Source organism: Eretmochelys imbricata, chromosome 4, assembly GCF_965152235.1.
Source record: "Eretmochelys imbricata isolate rEreImb1 chromosome 4, rEreImb1.hap1, whole genome shotgun sequence".
NCBI lineage: Eukaryota > Metazoa > Chordata > Testudines > Cheloniidae > Eretmochelys > Eretmochelys imbricata.
The window spans coordinates 137,595,500-137,620,051 of record NC_135575.1 but is presented as its reverse complement, the minus strand read 5'-3'; the positions used below and the strand labels follow the sequence as shown (position 1 = coordinate 137,620,051).

Genomic DNA, 24,552 nt, shown 5'->3' with positions numbered 1-24,552 from the left:
CCCCCTCCCCTGTACCCCATCTCTGCAGAGCAGGGCAGAGGGGACAGCCTGGCTCAGGAGGCCTTGGAGCTCCTGAGGTCTGAATGGTGAGTGGCTGAGTGCCTGCTTAAAGAGACAATGCACTGTTTCTGAGATTTCCCCAGCAGTCAGCTCACACTCTCTCTGTCTCTTCCTCTCCTCCTCCCCATGTACCCCATCTCCACAGAGCCGGGGAGGGGAGACAGGACAATAGGGCTCAGGACAGAGCAGGAGAGCGTTCAGTGAGTGGCTTAAAGAGACAGCGCATGGCACACACTATCTCTGTCTCTCACACACAGCCAGCACACACACCATCTCTGTCTGTCACACACACACACCCACCCACCCACCCAGGTCTCTCTCTCTCACTCACCCTATTATTGTTACTACTTGGTACTTCGTGCAATGCACATATATTCTCTGTAATTTTATTCTTTCAAAGTGTGTTATTTTTCTGTTTTGACTGGTCTATGCATTTCATAATTTTTATTTCTCTTACACTTAAATTTAATTCTTTGAGTAGTGAGTTCTATAATGCCCAACCTCTCCTGGCTGGAGTAATATCCCTATGGTAACTTTTAAAAAATATATATTATATCTAGGTTTTTTGTTCCTACTGATAGCGCACATCCACACATACTTTGGTGCACGTAACAAAATTTATTCCGCACATGGATGGAAAAAATTAGAGGGAACATTGGCTATGACCCTTCCTTCTGAGCCACAGAGTGTTGGGAGGGATTGGTGTTAAGCTGGGGGCAGCCTGAAGCTGGGCTTGCAGCACTCAGCCCCAAAGCAAGAGGTCAGGTGCCATCAGTGCTTCTGGTGACATGCTTCAGTTTGTGGTCTAACTAGTCCCTGTTGTTGTCTCTTGAAGGCAAATCAAGCACCAAAGCCCCCTGCTCCGAGTGTGACCCAAAGCAGTCCAGGGTTCCCTGGGAGCACAGTTCGCACCACCGCAAGGGAGGCAGGGTGGAAGATCCAAAACGCCTTGCCAGGCTCCCCTGGGGGCTGCCAAGTGTTCTACAGTGAGCCGGATGAAGAGGTGGAGCTCAGCAAGCCAGGTGTGCTAACCTCCACCGGAGGTGTGGAGGAGCCAGCCCAGAGGCAGCCAGAGTCACCCGAGACAAATGTCCAATATTCTGGGAGGTCCAACCGCTTCTTCCTCAGCAGCGAGTGCTCTCTGGGCAGCAATCCCCTAATGATAAGCGAATCCAGCAGTGCCTGCCCCAGCTCCAGCAGAGCCCAGAGGAATCAGCCTGAAGAGAATCACTACTCCTCTCAGTCTGACCACCCCCTCCCATCTTGGGCTACCAGCAATGGCCCAAGAAGAGTTGAGGCTACCAAAACCAGCAGAGCCTCCCTTCTGCCAGAGAGCAGCAGCACCTGGGACAGCACAGCTGTGGGAACTCACGAAGTCCATGTGGTTGAGTATCCTGGCGCTGATCTGGAGGAGGCTCCCAGCCTGAGGGTTGTAGCCAGTGTCTATGAGAACCCATCTCCAGCCAGCTCTGGCTCGAACATTAACAGGCCAAAGCAAGACAGTGATGGGACATCCTTCCCCTTGAAGGACTATATACTGCCAGCTGCCATTGCTGCATTCGCTTCTGTTGTGGCTTTCCTATTCTATAAGCATCTGCGGAATTAGGAGTTGAGCAGGGTGGAGAGATAGAACATCACTTTGTTCAGCCACAAAGTCAACTGTAAACATCATGCTTAGCTTTCTCTTGCATAGGAATTTTAACTGGCATATTTAAGGCTAGGCTGGAGGGTGGAATTTCGAACACACTATTCAGTCTTTTTTGGAAATGAGGCCTCAGATGCCTGACCCCCTTATGCTCTTCTCCATCCTTGTTGTCACCAGTTGCCTTCTCATATACTTTCCTTCTCCTGCTGCACCTCAACCCACCATGCAAGCCGTCGCTGATGGACCCTTATCTGAGACAGTGAAATTTGCAACCCGTTCTGCAGATGCTCTTATTCACACCTGTCTGTGGGCCAGTGCAGTGGAAGGGGGTACCAAAGAGACAGGTGGAGGCTTTCTACAAGAGAGAGCTTGTTGTCCTGTGAATCTCAGGATTCCTACTGCCAGCTCTGAGAGAAGGAGTTTCCTTGCAGAATCTGAAGTGTATGAACGTCAAGAAAACGCAGCTGACCTCTGCTGCTAGGTTTTGCCCAACTTTAAAATGCTGGTGCATGGAGAGGGGCTGGGCACTAGCTCCTGTGCAGGTACCTGAACAAGGATACTACCCTGAACTCAAACGTGGTCCATTGAGGGCTCTTCTGGCTTTCTCCTCCAGCCATGCCTCGTGATTGGGTCTGTGTTCACTCTCCCCTTCCTTCTTGCCATGTGTTTGTGTATGACTGACTGGGTCCACAATTCAGGATCCTCTGCTCTCGCTGAGTTGAATGGCTGTGCTGCTGGTACAACTATTCACTCATGGAGGGCTAGCATGAGGCCTGTTTGCCAGTCAAATCCCACTGGCAACTAGGCCCTTTGCACTGGGGTGAATTTCACCCTTAGCTTACACCTCACCGGCTTGAATCCAGACCAGATCAGTAACTTGGTTGTTAACATCTGATGCCTTTTCAGTGCCCTGTGTGAAATGAGCAGGGTCTGAAAATCTCCTGCTCAGCAGGTAACCAAGTTACAAAAATCCCACAGCTGGTCCCACTGGTGGCAGTCCCAGCTGAGAGGCCCGGGTTTAAAATGGACCATGGAGGTTAAACTACCATTCTGTATGCCTACAGGGGGGTCCCTCCAGCTTTGAGGCAGTGTGGGGAAGTTTGCACTGCAGCTTCCATGCTGTATCTGCTCTGTGACTAGAGAGGTCAAATAGACTGTCACCTTTCACTAGCACGAAATTCTCTTCCCATGCCTGCAGGGGACACCACTAATCTTGTGGTTTCCTTCTCGTCTTAGCGTACATTTCCCATACCTGTCAAGTTGCATAGCCTTAGTCAGAGCATGGGATTACATGCAAAGGCAGGTGTTGCCTGTTGCAGTCCTAGGCCTCCAAATTGTCTGGGCGTAATTTTACTGTAGAATCAGACTTTAAGTGGAAATGGGTGGGTGGGAATTAAGTAGTTTGAGAGAATTCAGCCACCATCATGGTGATGGTAATGTATGTAACTGGGTCTGTAGGTCAGTTGAAGCAACTGTCCTGCAGGATTCAAGGAACAGAGAATATCCCTCCAGCTTCATTGCTCCAGCGAGCATGAGGTTTACTCCTTTTCCTGTCGCATTGTCTCAGTGGTTTTGCTAAGGAGTAGGGCCATGATTTTGGCAAGGGTATTTTATTGAAAGTCACAGGCAGGATGTGGGAAATAAACAATAAACCGTGGATATGTATAGAGGGCCAGCATTAAGGGGTAGCAAACAGGGCAATTGCCCGGAGCCCCGCAAAGCTAAGTTACAGGCGGTGGGGCTCGGGCTTTGGCTTTGGCTTCAGTGGAATTTTGAGGAAATTGCAGAGGTCTTGTGAAAATCACAGAATCCATGATTGACTCAAAGTCTTACTAATGAGAAATCAGAACTGACAGCTATGGTAGAGTGGCCATTTATGTAAAACTCTCCAGGTGTCAATTCTGCAACTGCCCAGGACCTGACAGTGTTCCCTGTTCCTTGCCCCACATGCCCCGGCAGGGCTGAAGCCTGAGGCCCTGAGCCCCGCCACCCACAGCTGAAGTTGAATTCTGAGCAACTTAGCTTTGTGGGGGCCCCCGTATGTGGGGCACTGGGCAGTTGTCCTGCTTGCTACCCCCTAATGCTGGCCCTGGCTTTTATATGCAGAAAAACCATTGCTGTGGCACAGGTGGGTTGTGGAATTTTTATAGCGGGGGGCTCAGAAAGAAAAAGGTTGAAAACTTCTGCCCTATTTCATCCCAAAACACAATGTGCTTCTAAACTGCGTGTCCAGCATGAGGCTCTGCAGTGGGACTAGAGAGAGGCTGGTCCCAAGATGGTCTTCACAGCTAACTAACTATGTACCTTGTGAGGCAGAGCCTCTTCCACTTCTTAATTGAACCTGTTCAACCCTTAAATAATCCAGCAGTAAAACAGAAGATCAGATTGGTTCTCTGCCAGGTGAATGCAGTAAGAACTGTATAGCACTTAACCTCACAGGAACTGATGTGATCTTAACATTTTCTAGTTGGAGCCAAAAGATGCAAGGGGTATAAGGGCACAAAAAAAAAAGCGCAACAAAAACCACAACTTTGAGCACATAACAGGCTTTAAAAAACAAAAACAAAAAAGAAATCTTGCAGGTTGGTTTTAATTTTTTCCTCAACAAGCCAGCAACGAGGGGAGCAATTCAGTACATAAAATCTATGTGCTTGGAGATGGAGGAGGTAACCTGTTCCCAAACCTAGAATAGGAACTCCTGAGCTCTAATCCCATCTGTGACAATGACTCCCCTTTGGCCATGGACAAGTCACTTAACGTCTCTGCCTCAGTATCCCTATCTTGATAATGGGTATATTTACTTGCCCATCTCACAGGGTGGAGGAGGATTAATCCGTGGGCCAAATTCTATGAATGGAGTTTGGGGAGGGAGTTTAAGTCTCTCAGAATGTGGCCTACTGTCTGAAAGACAACAGTCCCAGTGTAAGCATTAAGCATATCTGGGTATGAAACAAACAATTTTATGCCATGTTTATGAGTCTTGTTTGTTACAAGCCCTGTCCTAGCAGAGTTCATAAACCCTGTAACATTATGAAAACAGGTTTTTATAATGGGAAGTGTCAGGCAACTGTAACTCTAACAACCTCTGCAAGTGCAAGACTTGTGTAGCAGAAGGTGCCCTGAGTTTTAGAAGCCACCTTTAGCTTTTTCCTTTTCTCCCCCTCAGAGAAAAAGAGGGAAACGTAAAATATAAATGTGCCCAGTTGAAGTTAGAAATCCTAGTCTGCAGTTTTTAATGGACCCTAGAGGAGTTAACATCAATCCCCATGAGACTTGAGGAGAGCTGGGCTCCTAAGTTTAAACACTCAAAAGCTGGGGTATGAGAAGGATAATGGGTACAATTTTCAAACCTGTCTGAGGGCAGGTCTGCTCTGGAGCTGGGAAGTGTCACTGAGGGTACTTCTACACTGCAGCTGGAGGTGTACTTTCCAGCACAGGTGGATGTGCATGTACTAGCTTTGAGCAAGCTAGCATGCTAAAAACAGCATAGCCACAGCAGCACGGGCTGGCCACTCAAGTGTAATCCTGTCTGAGACCATAGGTACATACATGGGTGGCTAGCCCCTGCCCCCTGGCCACGCTGCTGTTTTTAGCATGCTAGCTCGATCAAAGCTAGCACAGGTACGTCTACCCAAGCCGGAAAGTACACCACCAGCTGCGGTGTAGATGTACCCTCTGATTTAGGCGCCCAACTCCCATTTGCTTTCAATAGCAATGTCACAAAGTATACTGACCCCAGAGCACCCCGGCACATACGCAGTGTTGCCAGTGTCAAAAGATCAAAGTGCATGAGTCAGACCCCCACCCAAATCATGAGATTTTTTTTTTAAAAAAAATCTTCACCCCCTATATTGCAAATTTTGTGGGGGTCTCTTGATCTTTTGATCTCCCTCACCCATCCCCAGTGTGTGCGTGTGACAACTAGCCTTGCGCCCTCTCCCAAATTTATTGGGCATGGTGATTTTGGGCCCCGCTGCGGGAGCGCTTAGCCCCATATCTGCCTGTCCCCTGCCCAGCAGCTAATTCTGCCTGCCACTCCCATCAGCTCAGCCCCCTGCTCCGTCAGTTCACTTACCCTGCCTCACCTCTGCTCCTCCTGAGCACTTTACCCCCTCCTGCTCCTGCAGGGGAGTGCACACTCCACCTTCCCAGGCTGGGGGAGGAGCAGCACCAGGGGGTCTTCATGCCCCTTCCCAGGTTGGGTGCTGCAGGGAGGGAGGGGAGGAGCAGAGGACCCATCCCAAGGAGGACTGGAGCTGCACTGTTCTGCTGGATTCTTTAGCTCCTTCCTCCCCTCCTGTGAGAGTGGCTTTGAGTTGCAATGATACTCAGACCTCAGTGGTTCAGGAGCCAAATTAGCAACCAGCATTACCCAAAAGAGCCACAGTCGTGTGAATTCATGGTTTCATTTACTATAGTACTAGAGATTCATATTTACACAGTATCACAGGGGAACTATTTATTTAGTTTATATGTATTATTCTCACAGCAAATAAGTTAATAACTTTAACTTAATTGGTCAATAATATTGTAAAAGCATCCTGATTGGTTAATACCTTAGACTGGTTAATAATTAAATGACACAGTGTTTTAATATAATGATCTGCAAAGAGTGACAGGAGCCACATTAAAGAGCCACTTGCGGTTCATGAGCTGCAGTATCACCTCTCTAGGAGTGGTTATGCTGCCCCAGGAGGTGGGGCAGGCAGCCAGAGGGCTCAGATTTGCTAGAGGGCTGGAGTCTCTTGAGTCATCGCCAGACTGGCTCCAGCCCTAGCTGAGGTTGTCACGAGAGTTGGCAACGCTGCGCTTGCCATCGAGGCCTGGCCTGGCCTGGCCTCCAGTCAGACTCCTTCTAGCGTCTAGCCCTGTCAGGTGTGGAGTGTCTTTTACCTCACTAGTCCAACAGGAACCCATCTGTGGCCACCAATGGAACAGTCCTCCAGCCATTGTGCAGCTGGAGTTCTGGTTCACCTCTTCGTTGCTCAGGCGTCCTTGTCGCCCCTCGGTAGGGTGACCACCCATCCTGAATTGGGCAGGACAGGCCCGAAATGCACATTTCAAGTCCTGGTCCTAGGATGGTTTCAGAGTAGCAGCCGTGTTAGTCTGTGTTCCAAAAAAGAAAAGGAGGACTTGTGGCACCTTAGAGACTAACCAATTTATTTGAGCATAAGCTTTCGTGAGCTACAGCTCACTTCATTGGATGCATAAAGTGGAAAGTACAGTGAGCAGATTTTATATATACACACAGACCATGAAAAAATATACATTGTTAAGGAGAGTGATCACTTAAGATGAGCTATTACCAGCAGGAGAGTGGGGTGGGGGAGAGAAAACCTTTTGAAGTGATAATCAAGGTGGGCCATTTCCAGCACATTTCCAGGAGTTAACAAGAACGTCTGAGGAACAGTGGGGCAGGGGCGGGGAGGAATAAACAAGGGGAAATAGTTTCACTTAGTATAATGACTCAACCACTCCCAGTCTCTATTCAAGCCTAAGTTAATTGTATCCAATTTGCAAATTAATTCCAGTTCAGCAGTCTCTCGTTGGAGTCTGTTTTTGAAGTTTTTTTGTTGAAGGATACTCGCTTTGAGATCAGAAATCGCATGACCAGAGAGATTGAAGTGTTCTCCGACTGGTTTATGAATGTTATAATTCTTGACATCTGATTTGTGTCCATTTATTCTTTTACGTAGAGACTGTCCAGTTTGCCCAATGTACATGGCAGAGGGGCATTGCTGGCACATGATTGCATATATCACATTGGTAGATGTGCAGGTGAACGAGCCTCTGATAGTGTGGCTGATGTGCTTAGGCCCTATGATGGTGTCCCCTGAATAGATATGTGGGCACAGTTGGCAACGTGCTTTGTTGCAAGGATAGGTTCCTGGGTTAGTGGTTCTGTTGTGTGGGGTGTGGTTGCTGGTGAGTATTTACTTCAGGTTGGGGGGCTGTCTGTAGGCAAGGACTGGCCTGTCTCCCAAGATTTGTGAGAGTGATGGGTCGTCCTTCAGGATAGGTTGTAGATCCTTGGGAGACAGGCCAGTCCTTGCTACAGACAGCCCCCCAACCTGAAGTAAATACTCACCAGCAACCACACACCACACAACAGAACCACTAACCCAGGAACCTATCCTTGCAACAAAGCCCGTTGCCAACTGTGTCCACATATCTCTACGTAAAAGAATAAATGAACACAAATCAGATGTCAAGAATTATAACATTCATAAACCAGTCGGAGAACACTTCAATCTCTCTGGTCACTCGATTTCTGATCTCAAAGTGAGTTTCCTTCAACAAAAGAACTTCAAAAACAGGCTCCAACGAGAGACTGCTGAACTGGAATTAATTTGCAAATTGGATACAATTAACTTAGGCTTGAATAGAGACTGGGAGTCGTTGAGTCATTATACTAAGTGAAACTATTTCCCCTTGTTTATTCCCCCCACTGTTCCTCAGACGTTCTTGTTAACTCCTGGAAATGTGCTAGAAATGGCCCACCTTGATTATCACTTCAAAAGGTTTTCTCTCCCCCCACCCCACTCTCCTGCTGGTAATAGCTCATCTTAAGTGATCACTCTCCTTACCATGTATATTTTTTCATGATCTGTGTGTATATATAAAACCTGGTTTCAGAGTAACAGCCGTGTTAGTCTGTATTTGCAAAAAGAAAAGGAGTACTTGTGGCACCTTAAAGACTAACCAATTTATTTGAGCATAAGCTTTCGTGAGCCACAGCTCACTTCATCGGATGCATGCTGTGGAAAGTACAGAAGACGTTTTTATACACACAAACCATGAAAAAATGGGTGATTATCACTACAAAAGGTTTTCTCTCTCCCTCACCCCACTCTCCTGCTGGTAATAGCTTATGCAAAGTGATCACTCTCCTTACAATGTGTATGATAATCAAGGTGGGCCGTTTCCAGCACAAATCCAGGTCCGTCCCCCCCCCAAAAAAAAAAAAACCAAAAAAAACTCTCCTGTTGGTAATAGCTTATCTAAAGTGATCACTCTCCTTACAATGTGGGCCCACACATTGTAAGGAGACTGATCACTTTACATAAGCTATTACCAGCAGGAGAGTGGGGTGGGGGGAGAAAAAACCTTTTTGTAGTGATAATCACCCAATTTTTCATGGTTTGTGTGTATAAAAACGTCTTCTGTACTTTCCACAGTATGCATCCGATGAAGTGAGCTGTAGCTCACGAAAGCTTATGCTCAAATAAATTGGTTAGTCTCTAAGGTCCTAGGATGGATGACACTGGGACGCCATTTGTCCCGGATTCCGTGTGGCGCTGCTCCATTCCTGCCTGAGGCTCGGGGGCGGCAGCAGCCCCTTCCCGGGGGGGGGTCTAAGGTGGGCCCCTGCCCCACCATGAAGCCCCCCCCCCCCCCGGCTCCTCTTCCCCCTGCAGTCCCACCCGTGGCCAGGCCAGAAGCCGGAGCCGAGCAGTAGCAAGAGCCACACAGGGAGCCCAGGTCACCGTGGGGAGCCCGGGACGCTTCACCTGCTCTGGGCAGCGCACCCTGGAGGGCAGGGACACAGACGGGGGGCTGCTCTTGGGCACCATAGCACCTCATCCAGAGCAGATGGAGGGTCCGGGGCTCCTCAGAGTGGCCGGGGCTCCCTGGGAAGCTCTTATGGTGGCCTGGCTCTGGCTTCTGGCCTGGGCAGGACCTTGGAAAAAAGGAAGAGCTGGGGCAGGGCTCCTGCATGTGTCCCTGTTTTTATGTTTTGAAAGGGTGGTCACCCTACCCCTCAGCCATCACCCTCTCTTCCAGACCCTTGTCCCATGGTGCCTAACATCCCCTTGTCTAGATCCTTTTCCTTCAGAGCCCTGCTGCCCAGGGACATTCATTCCCCTTGCACCAGCACCCCTTGAGTCCTGGCCACTCTTTCCGGGGCATTCTCATTCCCTGCAGCACAACTACCTTCAGTCCCAGCTCCTCTTTCAGGGTCCACTGACCAAGGTCCTCCCTTTTCCCTGCAGTTTCAGCTACCTTCAGTCCTAGTTTCCCTCTCTCACTGCCATTTCCCCCTTTTGAAGCCACCAGCCCTTCCTCTTTCTAGTCTCATGTGCTTCCTTAAGCAGGTGATAGTCATCAAATAGATAAAACCTTTCAACTGATCCTCATGGTCCAGTTATTATTCAACTCTCCCTTATTAGCGCTGGCCCAGGCTACCTGCCTCCCCCATCTCCAGGTGATGAGACAAGGTCCTTTAAAAGGGAGCCACATCACTCTGTGATAGGAAACGATGTGTGAAAACATGCCCAGGTTAACATTACAATATTATGTTGTAGCCAAAGCCTTTTCATTTCCTGATTTGAGTGCTGAACATTGTAACTTTAGGGCTTGTCTACATGGGGAGACTCAGAAAAGTGAATCAGAATAAACTAAACATGAATTTAAAGTGGATTTGTTAAACTCCATTAAACTCCTGTGTAGACACTCTTATTTAGAATTCGTGGCCTTAAGTCAGTTTAGCTTAATTCCCTTTTAAATTAATTTTCCTGAATGTTCTTGTGTAGCAAAGTCGTCAGCTTTACACAAACCTATTGGTTTGTATTTTAACTCTCTAACTAGGCCACGTCTACACTATACAATTATGTTGACCTAAATTATGTCAGCATACAGCCGCCGCGGTAATTACATTGCTTGTGCATGTCCATAGTACGCTCCTTGTGTCAGCGGTGTGCGTCCTCACCAGGAGCACTTGCACTGATTGAACTGTCAGTGTGGGGCATTTTGGGATGGCCTCTGAAAGCCGGCAACAGTCACTGTAAGCAGTGTGGTGTCTACACTGACACTGCGTCAACCTAACTACATTGACATTAATTCTATGTCTCTTGTGGTGGTGGGGTTATTAAATCCACGTAGCAGGCGAGTTACGTCGGCGGGAGTGAAATTTTAGTATAGATGCTTACAGAGTGAGGTCGACCTAACTCTGTAGTGTAGACCAGGGCTAGGAACTGGCTTGCTGGTCCCGAGTACAGATGGGATGCAGCCGCATAGTCCCAGAATGCTGGGTGCTAATAAGAGATGTCATTAGTATGTTCCTACCGGTGCTGAGTGGGATATGATGTCTGGGATTGGAAATTCTGTAGTCCTTTGACTTGTTTATAATCCTGTGATGGTCTGTTCTCCCCTTACATGTGCATGTGACTCCCCATTGAGTCTAATGGCAGTTACACATACGCTACATGGCAGGGAGGACAGACCCTGATGAATCCTGCTATGCTTTGGTAGGAGAGGATGGAGAAGAAGGTATTAGGGAGCCTCTTTGTATGGTTTAAACAGCAGGGCAGGTTCTCTGCAGAGCATGCCAGAGAGTGCTAAGCCAGGGGGACTGACTCCCATTCTGACAGACGCACTATGTGCCCAAGAGGGCTTGGGAGCTAAGGGTCTGGCCCCTGTTAGCATGCAGGCTCTAGCATGCCATTCATGCAAGCTAACACAAGGCAAATGCTATTCCTTTTTAAAGAAACAAAGTGCATCTGCCCCCTTCCCCCTCCACGCACATATTCACCACCTCCCTCTTGCACTGGAACCCTTCCCTGCTCAGCAGCATTCCAGAGTTGACGATGCACCACCAGTGTCCGCTTCCCTTAACCAGTCAGGGATGCATTTGGCTCTTCGGCAATACCATTGAGATGATACCACAAAGAGACTTCAACAATGAGAGCTATGGGGGAGTGGCTACCATTACTTAATTCCCAGTGGGTATCTACGCTGCAGTAAAACACCTGCAGCTGGCCCATGGCAGCTGACTTGGGCTGTGGGGCTATAAAACTGCAGAGTAGATATTTGGGCTTGGGCTCCAGCCTGGGCCCTGAGAGTATGTCTATATTGCAGTTAGACACCCACAGCTGGCCTGTGGCTGCTGACTTGGGTTCATGGGGCTCAGACTGTTTATTTGCAGTATAGATTGTTCAGGCTCAGGCTCAGGCTAGAGCTTGAGATCTAGGAGCCTTTGAGGTGGGAGGGTCCCAGAGATCGGCCTGCAGCAGAGCCCAAACATCTACACTGCAATTAAACAGCCCCTTAGCCTGAGCCCTGCAGGCCTGAGTCAGCTGACACAGGCTAGCTACAGGTATTTTCTTGCAGTGCAGACATACTCAACGTGTCAATGCTGGGAATAATCAGACATGAGGTTCCTTTTCTATTCTGTGCCTTTAGGATGCATCTTGGCAATAACTAGCTCTGCTAACCAGTTAGTGTTCATCAAATGATGGACATTGACTTTCTTTTATCCTTGAAGTATAGGTGTGGTAGAAAAATGACCATAAAAAATTACTTCCCATATGGGCCAGATTTTCAAAGGTATCAGGTGCCTAAAGATGCAGATGGATGCCTCATGGGATTTTCCAGATCACCTTTCTCCATCTTTAGGCACCTAATTACCTTTGAAAATCTGGCCTAAGAGCTTAGTCACCACCCTGCTCATTTTGTTCCGACTGTTTTTGGACTCACGGCTGCTTTACTTAGTCATAGAGGCTTTTTGGTCTGAAATTTTGTTGTTTAATCTTGTTAACACTGCAGCCGATACAGCTTGGTGGGAGGGTGAGCTGGAGTCTATTCTGACTCATGCATCAACAGAATTGCCAGTCTACAAATCGCAGATGGAACTTAGTTAATTCTGCAGATGATACTCAAGCTAGAAAAAGCCCAGCTTGACTTTTAGATCCCAGGCTGAGTTTGTAGGTCTGGCAGTTAGGAAACCATCTCTTTACAGAGAAACAGCAAGCTTTGCAGTCAAGTGATTGAGACAATAAAAATGGAACTCCACAATGCTTTTTTTTTTTTTAAATCCATATAGTCACTTTTCAGAGTAGAACCAGGCTTATTAATTCTTTGCACTTCTGTAGTGCCTCTTCGAATGTCTCAGTGCACTTTCCAAATATGAATGCATTCAGCCTCACATCAGTTTGTAAGGTAGGAAGCTATTACCCCACTTCAAAGATGGAGAAACTAAAGCTGTGAATTGCCCCAAATCACACAGCTGGTCAGTGGCAGAAGTGGGAAGAGAACCCAGGGGGCCAGACTCCCAGTTCCGTTCTCTAATAAACGATAGTTCCTGAGTGGTTCCTTTATGTTTAAATCAGATTTTTTTTCTAGAGAAAAAAGTTTGATACTGACCTTTGGCTTCATTGACAGACAGCCTGAAAGCTTCAATTGTGACCGGAGATCTAAAGCCCTTTCCTTTACACAGCTGTGGGGTAAACACAAGAATCTTTTTACATGGAAGGATGTTAGTGGAACATCTGCAAAGTAATGAGTACATGATGGGTGTCCCTAAGTAATAATTATTTATTACTATTGTTTATTTGTTCCCAATAGGTTGCACAAAGTGCTAGGCACTGTACAGACAGCAGGAGGGCACAGTCCCAGTCCTAGAGAACTTACGGTCTAAACATGCAGTGCTGTACTACAGAAGAAGATGCATATTATTGGCTACGCCCAAAGAGCTGTCCATCCAAATCAGCCTAGCAGTAACACCAATTGAAGGTCTAGGGCTAGAGTCTAATCTGGTGTAAATCAACAACACTTTTTTGAAGTTAATAGAGCAGTGCTGATTTATACAAGCTCAGCATTTAGCCCTTTGAAAATCGTCCTGAAATTTTCTCCCAAGGCTTCTGTCTCTAACTATGGTGAGTTATCATTGAAAGTCTGGGTTGTTGGGGTTTTTTGTTATTATTAGAAAGAGGGAGTTGAATGGAAAGAGGCCAATTCATTGGGAAAACAGATGGAAATCATCTGAGATCATCAGCATACTTGTTAATTATAAAACAGACAGAATTTTTCCTGTTTAATCAGACACTTTTACCATGTTGTGCAGTCAGTCAGAACATTCAATATTTTAAGGTGGTGGAGCACACGTGTATCTTCACATGCTTACTTCCCAACACAATTCTCAGCATGTATGTGGAATGGCTAGCAAGCTGGACCACTAACAGATTGGTCATACCAAGCAGTAGCCTATTCTTCAAAGTTTTGCTTTTGTGCTCTCTTTTGTTTTTTTCTGTGCTGTGTAGTAATGATTTGTACACATTTAATTTCACATAGTAAAGTTTTCTATGAAATGGTCAGTTTGTGGCATCTGCTAACATTATGAAATTGCACATACCTTGTTTTTATGGTGTGAAATTTTAGTCTTTCAAGTGTGATCCTTTTAAAATAAAGGTCAGATGCACCTGCAAAGTGAAAAGCCATGGTTTCACTGTCCACTAAACCTTTCGTGAAGCATTTTGTAGGAGAGGTAATAAAATTATTTCTCAAATCAAACTCAAGTTGTGAAGCTGTTATATGTGTTCCTAAATCCGGGAGGAGTAAATCTGGCTTTTGAAGCACATGTAGAACAAAGAGACATTCATAAGAGGTTCTAGCATGGAAGTTAGAAATGGAGAAATCCTCTAATCTAGCCTCGTAGGATCAGTACAAAACAGTGTGGGACCAATACCTCTTTCAAGCAGACAGAGTGACAGGTGTAATACCTTTTCGGAAGACAGGTGTAATACTTGCTGGGTGACCTTGGGTAACTCACCTAAGGTCTCTTTGCTTCATTTTTCCCCATCTGTTACTGATGGGTGGAACAGTATGGACTAGTGGCTAGAGCACTGGACTGGGACTCAGAAGACCTGGGCTTTATTCCCAGCTCTGCCAGTGGCCTTGGTCAACCATGCCTCAGTTTTCCCATCTGTAAAATGGGGATTATGATACTGACCTCCTTTGTAAAGCACATTGAAATCTTCTGATGAAAACAGGTAGGTGGTGTTATTATTAATCACCTTTTTAAGGTACTTTTGAGGTCTAAAGGCAAAAAGAGCTACACCTTCTCCATTGCTTTGCCATGTACAGTTTCAAATAACCCAAGCAATGGCCTTCCACCACTTCTCTTGGGAGACTCTACAGCATAGTAAAAATCTCACTACTGGTATATGTTTGGATTTACTGCTGTGTAAGTTAGACCAAAATCTTGCTCATAATTAGAAAGCTTAATTCCCAAAAGAAGCTATGTGTAAGACCTTCCTACTGTGGCCCTTATCCCCAGGCAATCTTAGTGTATTATTATGTCTCCTGAAGGGAAATGTACAGGCATAAACAGCCCTCTGGTTGGATTATAGTCCAGAATTATAAATAGTAAAACTGAGATGGGAACAGGTGCTTCCTCTGCAAAGCCTGGCTCGGGCCAGGTGTGACGTGACCAATGCTGGTTACTGTCCAGCAGCTCATGACCCTGTGTGAAACGAGTCTGGTCTCAGTGCAGTCCAGTGAACAGGTGCCTGCATCATCAGAAACAACACCAGGGCTGACTCGAATGGGCAGTCTTGTCAGCAATCGTGGGAGAGGAGCTAAGGATGGACAGGGCCACGGAGATTCAGTTCTCCTCCAGAGCAGTATTGTGGCACATTGGCTGGTTAAGGCAGGAGGGAAGCCTGCTGTAGATAAAAAGGAATCTTCAACTTCCAGAGCTTGGCACTGCAGCACCTTTCATTAGCACTACAGTCACTACCAGATCCTAAGTGTTTAATAGTGAACATTTCTAATGTACACCCACAGCTCACACAATGCTATTGGCTAGCTTCTGTCTTCGAGGGCTTAACCAGTATATCTCTAACATCCCAGCTGATGGAGCTCCCACCTTGTTCCTTGGGAAACTACTTCACAGCTGAATACAGCACATTGTCTGGAATTTTTTTCTCCTCCCTGATACTCATCTAAATTTTCCTCACTGATTTGATCCCATTGTTGCTATTCCATACTTCTTTGTATCCCCTTATCAACTTCTCTCCTGCCTTTATGTTTACACCTTTCTAATCCTTGTAGGTAGTTGTTGCTTAGCCAACCTACACATAGAAATTCTGGCCATAATCTAATGGCTCCTATTTAGGCACCTAAATGAAGCATCTACATTGTCAAAAGAGCTCAGTGGGAGTTTCTGGGTGCTGAGCACATCCAGTAACCTGGCCCTTAGTTTCTTGTCATCTCTCCTCCTAACTCATAGCCTCTTTTTCCTCTCTCACCCTTTGTCTCTCTCGTCTATTTAGATTTGCAAGCTCTCTGGGGCAGGCCCAATGGGCCCTGATTTTGGTTGAAGGTTGTAGGCACTATTGTAATTAATAATATTAAGGAGGGTGGATGTGCTGTCGTCATGCTGCGTGCACTGGTTGCATAAAAACAAAGCAGACTGTCGCTGTGCAGGTACTAGCCCTGGACTGTTTTAAATTGGATCATGTGGTATAAAGGGAAGGTAAGTCTCTCTTCAGCTACTAATTGAGAATACATGCAATGATCTGGAAGATCTCACACCTGTTCCCTCTGTAGCCAAAGTAAAGTGTCAGTCTGATAGTTTCAGGAGAAAGATATTGCTACATATATGTTACATTACAGTTTCTCCAGCCAGCTGTCACTTCATCCTTCCTCTCTACCGTCCATTCCACAGCTTTCTGGTGCTGTATAAGGTCTAACCTCTTGTCCTTCACGCAAAGGAAATGGAATTCTTTTTCACTGGGCACTGTTTCCTCCCTCGTAACAGTGGCATCTTAGCTCTTCTGAGGAAGTTCTGAAAACCTCGTGAGCGAGGGAGATGGGCAAGCATCCAAGTGTGGCTGGATGCCTTTTAGTGCTTTACAGGATGTGTCAGGCTCAGGAACATCTGATACTGTTCCACTTAATGTTAATGCTGTTAATCCAGCTCCCATAAGGTAAGAATGGTGTCCTAGCCTCTGTTTGGCGGAGGATGGAGGTGGATGGCAGGAGAGAGATCACTTGATCATTACCCATTAGGTTCACTCCCTCTGGGGCACTTGGCATTGGCCACTGTCGGTAGACAGGATACTAGGCTGGATGGACCTTTGGTCTGACCCAGTCTGGACATTCTTATGTTCATACCACACCCTCTTAAGCACTCTGGGACAGAGATTCCCCAGAAGGTTTCTCCCACAGACAATAACAGCTCGTGCAATTTTAAAATGGCCAGAGATGCCTGAGGCCACAGGAATGTTTGGGGGGTGGATAGTAGAGGGTGCGTATCTACATTTACAAAAAGAAAAGGAGTACTTGTGGCACCTTAGAGACTAACCAATTTATTTGAGCATAAGCTTTTGTGAGCTACAGCTCACTTCATCGGATGCAGTAGCTCACGAAAGCTTATGCTGAAATAAATTGGTTAGTCTCTAAGGTGCTACAAGTACTCCTTTTCTTTTTGCGAATACAGACTAACACGGCTGTTACTCTGAAACCTATCTACATTTAGCGTGTTCCTGAGGTGCTCCCCCTGCTGTGCAGTTGAAATCTGACAGCACAGGGCCAGTGGCATTCCTAGTCTTAGCAAGACTTTGGTGGGGTTGTTCCACCCCCCCAGTAATCTGCTTCTGTGCGCCTCATTTTCACAGCAACAATGAGGCCTCAGACACAGTCCCTCTCTGCCCCAACAGTCCCCTTTTTACAGCAGGAATTGAGGGTGCAGATCCTGGCTCTTTGTGCTGAGCATGGAGTACTTCTAACTGCCCTGTGCAGTTCTGCCTACCCTTTCTGCCATACGTGTGCTCAGCCCACCCTGTTCACCTCATCCCTCCATGTCACATTAGGGCTTGTAGGGTCACACCACAGTGCTGGGATTCCCTTCCATGCTGCAGTGCAGTCAGTCCAGAAGCAGTTTCTTATCACTCCTATAGCAGTCGGGGACTGCTCTCCTCCTCCTACTGGTTCTCTTGTTTTAAATCTCACTGCTTGTAGTGGGTTCCACTTTGAGGCCTAGTGGTCAGGCCATGGCCAAATAGTCTCTCTGAGTGTTGGGATAGCTCTTCCAGGCCGTTTGGGTAGCCTGGCAGCCAAGTCCCAGTTTGTCACAAAGCCCACCCCCAACCCAGAGTGCTCTAGGCTCTCTCAGGCAGACAGTGGGAGGAGAGATCTTTAGGGGGACCTGGCCCTCCCTTTCCACTTGATTCTGGCCCAGTGGGAGAGAGGCGAGGGGTGGTTCAGTCCTTGGGGGTGCTGCTCCAAATTGGCCTTCCCAGCCGCCTCCTTACCTTTCCTGGCAGTTTTTCCTTCAGCTTGTGGCGTGGCCCCAGCTTTCTCCTTGCACAGTCTCAGTAATTCAGAGCCCCAAGTGGAGGCTTCCCAGCTCACTCAGAGTCCAGTTGATCCTACTATTCAGGGAGAAGGGGAAAAAAAAGGGCAGGGCCCCAGCCAAGTCTTACTCTCAGTCCCAGTCCTTCCCCTGCAGACTGCTCTGTTTCAGTTGTTACTGTCTGCCCGTCTCTCCTTCATAGACTCATAGAATATCAGGGTTGGAAGGGACCTCAGGAGGTCATCTAGTCCAACCCCCCGCTCAAAGCAGGACCAATCCCCAATTTTTGCCCCATCCCTAAATGGCCCCCTCAAGGACTGAACTCACAACCCTGGGTTTAGCAGGCCAATGCTCAAACCACTGAGCTATCCCTCCCCCACTCTCCTGCGTGCCTCCCTTTTAAGCAGGTCCTCCACAGGATAGGCAGCATGCCCAGCAGCTGCAGAAGGTCAGGGCCTGCTTGGCCCAATACTGTTCCAGTACTCCTTTAACCCTAGTGTCGGGTCTGTAAACAACCTCATCACATACTCTCCCCCTCAGGCTGGGCACTGGAGTCTGTGCAGACGGGTCTCCTCCATCCCACGAAAAGAACTCCCATGTTCTTATGATCACGTCCTGCTCACTGTAGTACCTCAAACTTGTACAGCTGCATTGAGGTACCCGTTTATAATCCACGGGTTATGGTGTTTCATGGTGTTCAGCCATCACAGAGGTGCATGATCCGTCACGAGATGGAATGTCTGTCCTCATAAGTAGTAGCAGAGTGCTTCAATAGTCCATATTACTGCCAAGGCCTCCTTCTCTATTATTGAGTACATAACTTCCCGGCCGAACAATTTCCAGCTGAGGTAAAGGATTGGGTGTTCTTCTCCCTCTACCTCTTGGCATAACACGCTCCCCTGAGGTTAAGGTCAGAGACATCCATCTGCAGGGTGAAAGGTTTTGAAAAATCAGGGTGGAACAGGATGGGCTCCCGCATCAGTCAATCTTTCAATTTCTTGAAGGCTGTGGTGCACTCTTGAAACCACCAGACCTTCTTGGGGGCTATGTCTATCACCAGGTCTGTCAATAGGACTGCAATCATGGTGAAATCTGGGATAAACCACCTATAATAGCCTGCTAATCCCAGGAAGTGTCAAACCTGCTACTTTGTGGTGGTTTCGGTGCCAGGGAGCTGCCGCAGGGGAGGGGCACTTCAGGGTGGAGGGGGCGGTTCAAGGTGGAAGTTTCGCCTAGGGCGCAAAACATCCTTGCACCAGCCCTGGTTGAACTAGTCTGACTCTCACAATGCAAACATTGCCCAGTGTCCCTGTTGCAGTGCATGACAACTCTATCTTTTTTTTTTTTTTGGCTGAGGATCTTTGCAAACACTCCTCTGGGAGCAAGAGAGAACAGATTTGTTACATGTTTTTACAATACAAACCTTTAGATTTTTAATCTCCAGTAGATTATTTAGAATTTGTTTTTTAATCAAACAGGCTTCTCTTAAACTGAGAAACCTAATCTTCAAATTCATATTCTGATCAGAACAGGATAACCCCATAGTTTCTCAGAAGGAACAGGGTTAAGGTAAAAGCTATAGGTTAATGGTGATAATGTTTTTAAGAACAGAGAGGTTACCTATTTCAAGCCTCAACTCAAAAACAGCACAAGGATCTTTGAAAACACACCCAGAATGGCTCAGGTTAAGCACCTACATTGCGGGGACCAGATGTGACATGGGAAAGCTGGATTATGTAGTGGTCAGAGCACAGTACTGTGTACCAGTATTCCTGTGTTCTAGTCCTACTTTGGACTCTGACTTGCTGTATCGCTCTGGGCAGGTTACTAATGCCAAAATTAGAAGTGGCCAGTCATTTAGTATGCCTCAGTTTTCAGGTCTGATATGCCATGGGTCTGATTTTCAGAGGGGAATTACATCCCCTCCCGACCTCACACTGAAGTTAACTGGAATGGTAAGTGTTAAGAGCTTGACTCAGAAAGTTATTGGTAGTGCATAACAACAACTTTATTGAATCTATTAATTTTTGAACAATGCTACTTACTTTTGTATGCCACCCATCTAGTACCCACTTCTTTCAGTGCTCTTATAACAGTAAGTGCTCAGCACCTCTGAAAAATCAGCCACTCAGTGTCTGTTTCTCCATCTCTAAAATATTTAGAAACAGGGGCATTAGCAAGCGGGCATGGGCCCCTCAATCAGTGGGGACACAGAACTCCTCTGGGCCTGGGACCACGGTGACGATGGCAGCTCCTCCAACTGCTGTGGGAGAATAAGCTCCACCACCCTGGGGCGGAGGAGTGGGAGGGTAGCCAGCTCCACTGGCCTTGGGGCTGTGGCAGGGAGAACCAGGTCCTCCTGGGGGGGCAGGGAAAGGAGAGCCACTCCAGGGGGCTGGGGGGAAGGAGAGCTAGCTCCTCCATCCGCAGGGCACACAAAGTTCCCCTCCAAAGCAGCCAAATTTGTATTCCTGTTTACGCCCGTTTAGAAAAACTAATGGCATTCCAGGCTTAATTAATATTGTAAAGCACTTTGAGATCCTGGCATAAAAAGAGCTAAAACCCTGCAAGATATTTTACCTGACACATGGGCATTGTTCTGTTGCATTTGAATAACAGTCATGGTACCACAGAGAAAGTTAATGATAAAAAGGTTAAGGGGAGGTGCCATTTGATTCATAAGTCCACAGCATTATAATTTAAATGGTGTCACCTTCTATGACTTGTTGCCCCTGGCTGCCAGCTCCAGAGCCTCCAGTTGATGGTACTTTTGATAATACAGTGTCATTGGAAAGAGGTTGAGTTTGGTATCATTTGAAAGCCCTTTCTCCCACAAACAAAATGGTATCAAACATGATCTACTTAGAACAATTATGTAGATAGATATTTGAGAAAAATGTTTAAAAAATTATTTTTTTATTACACGTTAACACTGGCATGTCACACATGTAGCCCTCACAAAGTTAAATTGTGGCCATTGGCTGACCATACCATTAATGCTCAGACCATGATATCTGATTAATTTTTTTTAATATTACAGATTACTGTAAATAGAAAAATATTTCAAGTTGATTTGCAGTCGACAAAAAAGAAGTGGTTCAGTGGGACTGATTATCAGCTTTATTTATTATGCCAAAAGAGTTGCAATGAGGCCCTGTTTAAGACATCAGTATCCAGACAGAAATTACTGGAATCCTTCTGCAAAATGTATGCACACAGTTAATTATGTTACGTAAGTACAATCCCAAAGTAATATATTACAAAATCCCTTTTACTTTGTTCTTGATCATTTTTAGGTCTCAATGGGAAATGAAGAGTACCAACTAGTAGTTGAATCTCTGGATAATACAACCACAGAGGACCTTGTTAAACACAATGCTCAGTGGCATCTTACATAAGAAGTGCACCATAAACTTAATTTGGTAAGGTTGGAGAGGAAGTACATTGAGCATCAGGAAAAAGCTGAAGATGATGGGACAAGCACCAGCTGTGTGTGAGACTCACCTTATACTAGGTCCCACGGCATGCATTTCAAGCAGAACATATGCTTCTATGGTAAGCCAGAAACCTGTAGGCATCCATTAAGCACAGTTTCAATCACAGGCATCAACTTTCCAATGTGCCGGGGGGTGCTCGACCCCCAGCTCTGTCCCAGGCCCCGTCCCCACTGCACCCCTTCCACCAAGGCCCTACCTGCCTCTTCCCACCCCTGCCCTGCCCCCACCCCTTTCCTCCTCCTCTCCCAAGTGCACCATGTCCTTGCTCCTCCCCCACAGAGCCTCCCGCACGCCATTAAATAGCTGATTGTGGCAGGCGGGAGACGCGGGGAGGAGCTGATTGGCAGGGCCCACCGGTGGGCAGGAGATGCTGGGGGGTGCTCCAGCGCCTGTGGTTTCAATTAAGCAGTTTCAGCATGAGACAAGTGAAAAGCAGACACTTTGAGTGAGAAGATTGCATGGAAAGTAAAGGTAAGTGGGTGCATTGACCCTAAAGACGCCCATGCATACGGCATTGAGTACTACGCCAAGAGTGTACGTAATGTGTTTTATCAAAAGCTAAAAGTAGCAGAAAAAAATACTAGATTTTCCTGACATTGATATTCTGATGAAAGCAGCCTTCAATGATGAGACAGCTAAAAAATATCAGTCGAATGGATACTTCAGGTCATGACTTGTATGAAGTCTTCAAAACCCAAAGAATTATCCAAAGTTCTGTCAGTCTATGGACTCCAATCAAGAACAGACTAAAGCTGTGCTCAAATGCAAAGACAATAGTCAGAGTGAAGGTGGCAGGGACTATTACAGAGCTAACCACGGACTGGTAATTATTTACTCATCTCTTGGTTGTGTCCAGACCTCAGCATGATGTTGATCTGCGTGAGACTTTGGGAAAGTACAAGTTCTCTGTGGTATCATGATCATTGTTCGAAAGCAACGGAACAATGCCCGTGCACCAGGGGAAAAGCAAACTAATGCACATCTTGCTTGGTCTTTCTAAGCCAGCGCCTACTGACAACCTAACCGGTACCGTAATCCAGCAAAGGCCTTTCAGTATAGCAATCATAGATAGTATACCTGAGATACAACTCTCGACAAATCAGAACCTGTTAACACTGGCCGAGATTTGGCTGAATACTTCATTCTGAGGCTACAGAGAAAATACTGAACCTATGACGAAGTCCACCTTGTGTCTGACACACACGCAGAGGAATCAATTAAAAATATTACTAGAAAGAAGAGACTCCATGGTATTGCACTTGTCAAAATCATTTACGCCACAAACATCTCCAATCTTAAAGTGAAGAAGCTATTGTCTCATACTTGGACGAAGGATGAGTTAACCACATACCTTGCAGGAAAAATGCTCCAGCATATGAAGAATTGCTCAAAGACTTCAGTCGTTGCATTGTATAATGAAGCTACCACCTCGCAGTGTTCAGTGGAGTTGCTCTGTAGTCCCAGTGAGGAAGCTGACACTAAAATTATCATGCTTGCCATCAGTGCCACAGAGAGAGGTGCTACTAAACTCTATAGAGTTTTGCACAAGTCACATGTTCTAGTGCGGTCTGAGACACATTGTCCAAGACTTACGCAAGAGTCTGTTTTTGTCTAGGCTCTTGGGGAACAGAATTGCTGAATACTCCTCAGAGATGTGTTTCTACCCTTGGGCACCCCCACCCCCAGCCCAGAGAAGTCCCGGACCAGCTGCACCTGTGCCTCCCCTCCCCAGACCCTAAGCCACCCCAGGGAAAAATGTCTCTGGTCTGGAAGAAGCTTTTGATATGCCCCATCCAGGTTCTGGGGCGGCTGAGAAGGCAGTATTTGCTACTCAGGTTCCTGGGTTCAGTAGTAATCTCCCTGGATTCCCTGGAACCTGCATGGGGGCATAATAAATAAAAACCTTCCCCCCAGAACCCTGCAGCCAGCACTGTGTGGTCAAGTCCAGTTACAGGAGTAACCACAAATCAGCCTCCCTGCCAGGAGGGCAGGAAGAGCAGCTGCTGCTTCCTGGAGGAGCAGCTGCTCAGTTGGAGAGAGAGAGAGAGAACTGGCTCCCAAGGCTCTACACCACATTGGGGGAAATCCTGTCTCCCCCATCCCTCTCTGCTTGCCTCCAGCCCCTGCCTCACTCTGGGAACCGACACCCCCCCCCGTCCCTCTATACTAGCCCCTGCCTCATTTTGTGAGCTGCCGCCCGTTGTACTTATCCTGGCCCCGGCCTCACTATGGGGACCAACCCCCCCCCCCCGCTGTGCTTAATCCTGGCCCTGGGAGCAACCTGAGGTAAGTGCTGCCTGGGGCCCGTACCCCCTCCTGCATCCCAAACTCTGGCCCCACCCCAGAGCCCATACCCCCAGCTGCACCACAACCCCCTGCCACAGCCTGGAGCCCCTCCCCAACACCCTGCTTCAGCCTGGATCCCTCTCCTGCACCCTGAACCCCTCATTTCTGGCCCCACCCCAGAGCCTGCACCTCCCAGCCCAGAGCCCATACGCCTTCCAACACCCACACCACCTGCCTCTCCTGCACCCCAAACCCCTCATCTCCAGTCCCACCCCAGAGCCCCTACTCACAGCCAGAGCCCTCACCCCCCCCCACCCCAATTGCCTGCCCCATCCTGGATCCCCCTCCCACACCCTGAACCCCTCATATCTGGCCCCACCCTGGAGCCTGCACCACCCAGCCCAGAGCCCCTACCCCCTCCCACACCCAACCCCCTGCCCCAGCCTGGTGAAAGTGAGTGAGGGTGGGGGAGAGCAAGCGATGGAGAGAGGGGGGATGGAGTCTTGGAGAAAGGGTGGGGCAGGGGTGTTTGGTTTTGTGCCATTGGAAAGCTGGTAACCCTAAGGAGGGGGCAGGGGCCTGGGGTTACTGTGGGGGATGGGGGTGCATTGCAGAGGATGGGATGCTGTGGGGGGGTGAATTACTGCCGAGGGGGTGCTGCGGTGAGCGGGGGCGGGGGGCACTGTTCTGGGTGTGCAGTAGAGAGGAGGGGCAGGAGGTTTCCGTGAGGAGTGGGGGGGGCACGGATCTGGGGGTGCGGGGGCTTGCTGTGGGCAGCGGTGGGGCATGGTGTTGGCGGTGCAGTGGGGAGTTGCTGTGGGGAGGCAGTACTGGGGGTGCAGTGGGGGGCGGGGGACATGGTGCGGTGGGGGCGGGGGGCTGCCGTGGGGGGCGGGGGGCATGGTGCTGGGGGGCAGGTAGGGAGGAGGGGGCAGGAGGCTTCCGTGGGGAGCACGGTGCTGTGGGGCCGGAGGGGGGCTGCCGTTAGG

At 47.8% G+C, this 24,552-nt stretch overlaps 1 protein-coding gene across 1 annotated transcript in view; it reads left to right on the top strand.

Moving 5' to 3' along the window:
* MAVS (mitochondrial antiviral signaling protein) overlaps positions 1 to 13,993 on the top strand; it is a 31,839-nt gene extending 17,846 nt beyond the window's left edge. The window contains exons 7-8 of the mRNA XM_077816025.1: positions 896 to 2,247; positions 13,049 to 13,993. Of these exons, the coding sequence (XP_077672151.1) occupies positions 896 to 1,666 (771 nt within the window). The 3' untranslated portion in view covers positions 1,667 to 2,247; positions 13,049 to 13,993. The remainder of the gene's footprint in view (positions 1 to 895; positions 2,248 to 13,048) is intronic.
* The last annotated feature ends 10,559 nt before the right edge of the window (positions 13,994 to 24,552 follow it).